This window comes from Siphateles boraxobius, unplaced genomic scaffold, assembly GCF_051911475.1.
Source record: "Siphateles boraxobius isolate OS27281-9 unplaced genomic scaffold, OSU_SipBor_1 75, whole genome shotgun sequence".
NCBI classification, from domain to species: domain Eukaryota; kingdom Metazoa; phylum Chordata; class Actinopteri; order Cypriniformes; family Leuciscidae; genus Siphateles; species Siphateles boraxobius.
Window position 1 is genome coordinate 1,523,309 of NW_027509203.1, and position 9,192 is coordinate 1,532,500.

At 39.6% G+C, this 9,192-nt stretch overlaps 1 protein-coding gene across 2 annotated transcripts in view; it reads left to right on the plus strand.

The window, feature by feature from the left end:
* The window catches only part of LOC143724545 (zinc-binding protein A33-like), a 145,569-nt gene that overhangs the window by 2,900 nt on the left and 133,477 nt on the right, over positions 1-9,192 (plus strand). For both annotated transcript variants that reach the window (XR_013197403.1, XM_077217686.1), the window contains exons 3-5: positions 45-275; positions 353-375; positions 457-575. Coding sequence is in view for 1 of the 2 variants with exons in the window: in XM_077217686.1 (XP_077073801.1) it covers positions 45-275; positions 353-375; positions 457-575 (373 nt within the window). In the remaining variant the exon portion in view is untranslated. The remainder of the gene's footprint in view (positions 1-44; positions 276-352; positions 376-456; positions 576-9,192) is intronic.

The following is a 9,192-nucleotide window of genomic DNA, read 5'->3' on the forward strand; positions in this document are numbered from 1 at the left end:
AAGTGTCGATTGAGATGATTGAAGTGAATGTGCTTTGATTTCAGTCTCAAGCTGAGCACACAGAGAGTCAGATTAAACTGCAGTTTGAGAAGCTTCATCAGTTTCTCAGAGATGAAGAAGAAGCTACAGTCACTGCACTGAGGGAGGAAGAGGAGCAGAAGATGCAGAGGATGAAGGAGAAGCTGGAGGAGATGAACACACACATCTCAGCTCTTTCACACACAATCAAAGACATGGAGGAGATGATGAAAGCCAATGACGTCTGCTTTCTGAAGGTCTGATTTCAGATCATTGGTTGATCATTGGTTGATTGATTGAGTTCTTGATGATAAATGGTGTGTTTGTTCTGCAGGAGTTTCCAGTCTCAAAGGAAAGGTGAGTGATCTGCTCCTGTCTCTGGTCTCTCTGGTTCTGATCCAAAGGCACTGCAGTTCTGACTCCTGAATGTTCTTCCAGAGTCCAGAGCTCACGGCCGGATCCACAGATGGCTTCTGGAGCTTTGATTCATGTGCCACGATACTTGGGCAACCTGCCGTTCAGAGTCTGGAAGAAGATGCAGGACATCGTCCAAAACAGTGAGTCTGACAGCAGAAGATCTGAGCTGGACATGATAGATAGATAGATAGATAGATAGATAGATAGATAGATAGATAGATAGATAGATAGATAGGTAGATAGATAGATAGATAGATAGATAGATAGATAGATAGATAGATAGATAGATAGATAGATAGATAGATAGATGGGTGGAGAGTTAAAGGCTCTATAGGACACAAACTGATAGATAGACTCTAAAAAAATAGACTCTAAAAAAATGCTGGGTTAAAAACAACCTAATTTGGGTTATTTTGGCAACCCAGCACTGGGTCAAAAAGGGACGTACCCAGCGCTGGGTTGTTTTAACCCAACTAGTTGGGTAAATGTTTGACCCAGCATGCTGGGTTGTCATTTTAATCCAATTATGGGTTAAAAATTTCTACACTGCTGGGTTAATGTTACCCAAAATGGGTTGGAAATTTAAACTAGAAATCTTAGTAATTAAAATGACTAAAATAACACATTTACAGTAATACAGACTTCAGTAATCAAAATATGAAAATTTATTTTTGTTTTATCAAGTAAAATTGTTCATTTGTGAATAATTTTTTTAAAATTTCCCATCACTCCCTCCCCATTGACAAAATTCAATGAAAATGCATGAAACCATATCACAGAAAGACTTGAAATAACTTCTTGAAGAAAATATGAAGTGAAATCTAAAAACATTTCACAACATTTACATCAAGATCTTGAGCATAAGATATCATGTGAGAGAAATACTCAGTAAGAATCGATTGTAGTGTAATTGTACTGTAGAAGAAAAGTACAAGTATTTAGAAGTAATAGTTTAGAAGTAATAATTTAGAAGTAATAGTGGTAAATATAAAAAGAACAAACAGCATAAAAGAGGCAAGGTCACAGACAGTAATAACAAAAACTACTGTTTGTCAGCAAAAATGAATGCTTGCAAAAGTCTCATTGTTGGTGTTTCATCCCCAGAAAGTCCAAACACCCCAGTCTGTAAAACTGCCCCACTGTGGAACTGTTTCACGTAGTCTATGTCAAATACGCAGAACGCCTTAAAGCAAACATCAACTGCAGCAAGTAATGCATTCTGCTCGAGTGCCTCTCCGTTTATAATGGCAAAGGCTTGAAAGTGGCCAATCTGACAACAACAAAAAAAACACAAAAAAAGAAGAGGGAAAAAAATAATAATTGAGTCAGTTCAGTTTTTATTTTTATTTATTCGATGCCCCATACACTAGCATTATAAGCCAATCTGTGGTTAAACTAAAACTAACGTTAAAACTGGGCACATTCGATTATCATGAAAACGCATCCCAGAGAACGGTCGACTCGGACCCGTGTGTTATTCAGCCCGGTTCATTTTTGGCCGGAATTGTCCTTTAAGAATAATTACAGTTTTTTACAATCACTTTGCTACTATTTTCAGAACCTTGATGTCATTTTTCAAAACTCTAGACACAAAACTCAAAACGGTTATCACTTGTAACACAGGTTGTCTAATGTTCAAAGCATTGCATTGTGCATTCACATCTTTAAAGAAATCTTGCACTTGCACAATCATTGGTTCAAAAAACAAATTTACTGTGAAATACCATTGAAACACAACTATAGATCACCCACACACAAGCAACCGATAGTTTCACTCTGTCATTGTTCGTACAATCATTAACTATTGTAGAACAAAATAGGTGATACAGGTTTCATTATGGTACTACATGTACAGTAAATACCTCTGTTACTGTAAAGTACTGCAGTAGTAGAGAGAATACAGACAAAGTGGAATCATTGAACAAAGTTTGTAATATATTGATGCAAAACACTACAGTACAATCACAACATTGGTTTATTTTAATCAAAGCAAAAATACAGTACTTAGCTATGAAATAGAAAAGAAAAGACAGTACTGTAAACCATCAAATGCAGTGTTCCTCAACTTGCTTGCACTGTAAGAAATAAAACAGCAGTGATTACTGTACTTCTACATTGTCATCAACTCTGTGTTGTGGATTTGGCCACAGGTTCTCATCTACATCACAATGGATGTTTTCATTAGCCAAACATCTTGGAAAAAACCTTCGGGCATGGCGAATCCAGGCCTGACACTGGTCTGCTGTGATGTCATTGCAGGCGTCATCCATGGCCTGGAGAAGAGTGACTTGTTCATGAGGGTGCCTATCATGAACCTTCCATCTCCATGCGGAGAAAAATTCCTCAATTGGGTTAAGGAAGGGGGAGTATGGGGGTAAATACAGGGTGGTAAATTGTGCATGGGCCTGAAACCATGCTTGCACCACATGAGCATGATGGAACCTGACATTGTCCCAGACAATGACATAGGTCACACCTTCAGCTCTACAAACCTGTTCGAGCTCATCAAGAAAGGTGACAAGGAGAGCTGCATTATATGGTCCAATATGAGGTCTGCGTCCCACCACACCATCTTCTGATATAGCCGCACACATGGTAATGTTGGCCCCACGTTGTCCAGGTACTTGGATGGTTGCCCGCTGGCCAATGAAATTCCGACCTCTCCTCCTTGTCTTGGCCAGATTAAAACCTGCCTCATCCAAATATATGAATTTGTGATGGTCGTCATCAGCATCCAGCTCCATCAACCTCTAAAAATACATTTTGGAAAGAGATTTAGAGATTACCGTACAATGTAGAATTTTTGGGAATGTTTTTACAACAGCCGTCTTGAAACTGAACTTACCTGAACATACTCAGTCCTCATTTGTTTCACTCTGTCTGCATTTCTTTCGAAAGGCACATGGTATAGTTGTTTTATAGATACCTGGTGCCTTTTCAGTATGCGTGCAATAGTCGGCAAACTTATGGATCCCACATTGTTGAACATGTCTTCATTGTCCAAGATATGCTGGCGAATTTCTGTAAGGCGAATATCATTTCTGGCCCGAACCAAATCGACCACAGCCTGCTCTTGCTGGTCAGTTAGAATTTTGCCTCTGCCTCCACTATTTGGCCTAGTCACAATTCTACAGGGAACATTAGAGTAAGAAGACACTTGGTCACATCACCTATTCTGTGATACACATTGGTATGCAGTCATTTGACAATTGAGAGTGGCATAATGTTTAGTGCATGCTGATAACTTACCGGTTCTCATTGCGGAAAGTTCTGATTATTGAGGCGACCGTTGACCTTCTCAGGTTTGGTTGTGTCATTGTAGCCGCCTCAGTCATTGTCATGCCATGATTTATGACATGGTCTACAACTATTGCCCGAATTTCATTGGACACTCTATGCTGTTGCTGCCGCTGTCTTGGTCCGTGGCCTTGTCCTCTACCACGTTCCTCCACACCTCTCAAACGAGGCCCACGACCACCTCTCAGAAGGGGTGCCTGTCCTCTACCACGTTCCCCCACACCTCTCAAACGAGGCCCATGACCACCTCTCAGAAGGGCTGCCTGTCCCCTACCATTCCTTTGACCAACACGTCTTCCTCGTCTTCCTCATCTTCCTCCCACCACTGCTTGACCTCCATTGTGACCTGGATCACCTGCTGGCTCCATGTTACGTATCACTATGCTCTTGCAATTGGATCCCAATCAACTCTTTATATACTCATTCCACAATGTGCCCTCAATCATCAGTAACGAGTTGGCAGAATTGGACAAGCAATTCCAAGGGCCTGCATCTCTACAGTGCAGTACTGTCAATACTTTAAATAGTCTGAAAAGGTGGTACAGTATTTGGGACCATAGACACAGTGTCTGATGAAGCATTACAGTATGATATAAAATATTAGGCTACATCCATGGATATTGTAGTCTAATTGGTTCATGCTCCACGCTAATTGGTGACAATGAATCTCGTTATCTTGAAACTTTCATGATTTACTGTAAACATGGAAGATTGTTTGTCTGTTTCCATACAACTATGCATTAAGAGTAACGCAACAGTTACTTATCATTTTGAGCAGTTGTATCAATTGATAGTTAGATCAGTGTAAGGAAATGAATAGACATTCATTTGAAATGTAATGTGTGAATTGCCTTTTGAAATAGTAGTACTTTGATGTTAAGTTGTGTCATATTGAACAAGTGATTTTTGTTGAATGAACAAATGATCTAAGTTTTATGTGTATTGTATCCAAACAATTGAGAAAATGGTTAGAGTTTTGAAAAATGTGCATTTTGATAATTGGTTGTGAGTTTTGTGTCTAGAGTTGTGAAAAATGACATCAAGGTTCTGAAAATAGTAACAAAGTGATTGTAAAAAACTGTAATATAATTAATAATAATAATTAATAATTAATAATAATTAATAATTAAGTTCATGTTGCAATCAAAGGCCATATTGCCCATTATTAAATAAAGTGCTCAGTGTTATTCCACTTAAATTGTCTTGTATGTCAAGAATGTGTTGTGTGTGTGTGTGTGTGTGTGTGTGTGTGTGTGTGTGTGTGTGTGTGCGTGCGTGCGTGCGTGCGTGCGTGTGTGCGTGTGTGTATGTGTGCGTGTGTGCGTGTGTGTGTGTGCGTGTGTGTGTGCGTGTGTGTGCGTGCGTGTGTGTGTGCGTGCGTGCGTGTGTGTGTGTATGTGTGCGTGTGTGCGCGTGTGTGTGTGCGTGTGTGTGTATGTGTGCGTGCGTGCGTGCGTGCGTGCGTGCGTGTGTGCGTGCGTGCGCGTGTGTGTGTGTGTGTGTGTGTGTGTGTGTGTGTGTGTGTGAGTATTTCCCCATCACCACTAGAGGGTGTATGAGAGGTGAGACTCAGGGAATGCTGGGATTTTGGAAACGGCTGCAAGTGTTTGTGTCTCAAACATTTAATAACTGATGTAGAGTTTAGTATAAGACATAATGATTGCTTTGGAAGATCCTGAATCATCTCTCAGACTGAGAAATATTGATGCTCAGCTTCATAGACATGATTGTGATCTTTCGTTATGAAACGTGCAGAAAGTGACTGAAACACATATTTAACAAACACTCAAAGACCAAATACAGCAAAAGTGTTTTTCCAAAGAGATTTACACTGCGCTCATTATATACATTTTAATTTCATGCATCTACTACTTGAGCGACTGCTTGAGAGGAATGCTAACGTTATTACAAATAAATAGACAATTTTAATAAATGTGCTCTATCAAAAAAAGTATCTAAAAACTCTTGTATGTCTTCTTATAAATTCATCAGTTTCATTATTACAAATATCACATTATAGTTGAGAAATATCACACAACTGTTGATCACTTAAGCAGATAAACAGTGTTTACCTCAGAAACGTGCAGTTATTAAACACACAAACTCAATCATGCGGATCGTGAGTTTCATGAGGAGATTAAATGATGCTTTCAGAGAGCGTGCGCTAACTGTGTACTGAGGGATCCGGAAACATAATATCATATTTAAGGGTGTGTGTGTGTGTGTCTGTGTCTCCGTGTGTGTGTGTGTGTGTGTGTGTGTGTGTGTGTGTGTGTTCTCCCCCTCAGACCTACAGTAGTGTGTGTGTTAACTAGTCAGTTCACTAGTGTAACAGCGCAGCGCTTCTGTTGTTGTATGTCACACGCATCACACACATGACCAGCGTCAGCCAATAGTGAGCCTAAGGGCCTGTCCCAATACCTCCCCTTACCCTAGATTTCTGCCCTAACCCTTGTTTTTGCGCGTTCTCGTGTGACTGTTAAGTTTTGAACACTAATTTTAGAAAATATTTCACAAAACTATCTATATGACGATGTTCATGATATCTGCCTAGAGAGAAGTCTGCCCATTAAATATACATCTGATCTGGTTCATCTAATTTTATTTTCGATTTTGGCTTCCAAGGATTATAAAAAGAAGATGTGAGGTAAAACGATTAAAAACTAGCCGCTTCATCTTTTTCTTCACAGCGCGCTGTCACTTCTCCCTAACGTTAAACCCAAACTGCACTGAGCACAATCAGTGATTGTTGTAAAATTGCTGATTCTAAATTGCGGGAGGTGTTTGATTGTAAAAAGTGCTATTATAAACACAATGATCTGTGTACGCGACGACCCTGTTCCCATGGCGGCACGCGCTCGGAAACGGACTGCAACTAGACAAGCAAACTATATTTTGGGTTTCATGTGCGCGTCTAAACGATTAAATACAGACAAAAATATGGCGAATGCGTCTTCTATATTCCACATGTCTTCTCTGTTGATTCATCAGACGTAGATAAACGAACACAGGCAACACAACAGCTGGAACCGGCATTTTCTGAATGAAAATAGTATTAGACACGTTGACGCTGCGCGTGACGTAGTGAGGTTTGCCGTGCTAATTTGCATATAGTGGTGTCCCATTTCATAGGGAAAGATCTTCAACTCCACTTCCCTCGTTGAGGGGACTTTACTTTCGAGGGCACTCAAAACCAAGTGGAAGTTTTAAGGGGGGAGAAATGGGACAGGGCCTACGTGTGACGTAGCACTACGCTATCACACTACGCTAACTGACTCGAGGCCCACAGAGAAGGAAATTAATAGTTGAAAAAACTCATTATTATTGTTTGTTTTTGTGCACAAAAAGTATTCTCGTCGCTTGATAAACTTAAGATTGAGCCACTGTAGTCACTTGGACTATTTTAACGATGTCTTTAATAACTTTTCGAGGCTGGCAAGTTCGATCCCTTAGAAGTCTATGGAGGAGTGATCCAGCTCTCAGATTTAATCAAAAATATCTTAATTCGTGTTCCGAAGATGAACGAAGGTCTTACGGGGTTGAACAACATGAAGGAGAGTAAATACTGACATTTACTCACATTATACTATAGTATGGCTTCAGTACAGTTAGCTGGATTTAACACTTTTCTGCGTCAAAGCAGCATTTGGCAAAAAAAATAAAATATTTATGAAATAAACAACATTTAAAGTAACACCAGGTAACTTTTCAACCTTCATAATATATTCCCAAGTCTCTTGTGATGGTACATCGACTTACAATAGGTTGAATGACACGTCTGCCATAGCCTGACTGGGTCTGTAGCGTTTTTAATCGTACTTTTAAACTTCGGGTTTCGGGTAGTAACCGGCGAACAAAGAGAACTACAAAACTCGACTGCTTTACGGCATATACGTCACTTCCACCACTTCCTTAAAATCGCAGGTCTGTCAAGTGTCACGCATTGAGCGTGACAGTCACTCATTTCGGTCTTTTGTCACACTCTCCCGCCACACATTGTATTTCTCACGCTGAAAAACTATTTGTATTATATATTTAATATGCCGCAGCCCCAAAACTCTGGCCGCGCCGCTCTCACTGTGGAACAGGCATGAATTCAAGCGCGTCTCCTCTGGTGTTGTTCGTCTGGTGTTGTTAGCCAATCAGAAAATAGCACTATTGTATCTGGGTAACATTTAACGCAACAACCAATGAAACCCCGTAGTCTGGGGTGTTTTTTTGTCTGCCTGACTATGTTACGGAAGCTATCTTATCCTCCGTTTATCTTCATGAATCAGGTAATGATTATTTGTCTTGCCTCAAGCTATAATGCAAATCGATTTGTAAAATTTGCAGATTTATTTATGGTAGCTTGATATTATAATATTGACGATATATGGTTATTATCTACCACTCAAACATTGCATTGAAGTATCATATAGATTCAGTAAAACGGTAACCAATAGACTAGGCTACTATAATGACACTGGCTTGTAAACGTGATCATCATTTGTCGTTAGAAAAAAATAAAACCCATGAAATTATATTCATATGACATGCTGAAATATATGCCACTGTACCTGGGATGAAGACATTTCACACGCGACGCAAGCAGAACACCTGCATGTGACCTCCTCCGACAGTGTTCAGGGCTATCATGGTTGTCAACAAATGCACGATGACAGAGTTTACGACAGTAGTAGAGGACAATACTGTTTCCCAACTGTAGAGGGATCCCGACAGCAAAAGTTACCTGGTGTTACTTTAACAAGTAGGCTACAACAGTAACAAAAAGGTCTTCCTGTTTTGCATTTATTTTTCAATGTCCTTCGATGCACTTTCCAGTCATTTCAGTAAGATCACTGCTTGCTGCCTTTACATTCTCTAAAATAAAAATTAATGTCAGTCAAAAGGCATTTTATTATCACAGAAAACTGGAGAAAAGCTCTTATCCAAATTATCCCGGGAGTGCACTGGCACGGACCAAATGGCTGTCGAGGTAACGTAAAAACAAAGGTAAAAATGTAAAGTAAGTATAGTGAGTAGTATGCTCATAGTAAATCAATAACATCTACTGATACTAGTGTACAGTTAAACGAAAGCAGAGCGGAACATTTGTGAAGTATGTTCTGACAGAAGACCAAGCTAACGTTAGCAAAGTACGTTAAACTTTACCGAATCAAACCCGTAGCTAATACAGCAAATCATATATAATAAAGTTAACATATTCAGAAGCAATTTTTTAAAATAGACTTGCCTTTTCCGATGACAGTGTGGCGCACTTTCTTCCGAGTCCACTGAGCAGACTAGTGTCGTCTGAGACTGTCATTCTGAGGGAACGATAATCTCTATTGAGCTGAGAGCGTAAAACTGACAGGGTTCCCGCGGATCCTTAAAAAGTATTAAATTAGTTTTTTTTAAATATAATAGGCCATAAAAGTCTTATAAAGTCTTATTTTTACCTATGAAAGGTCTTATATT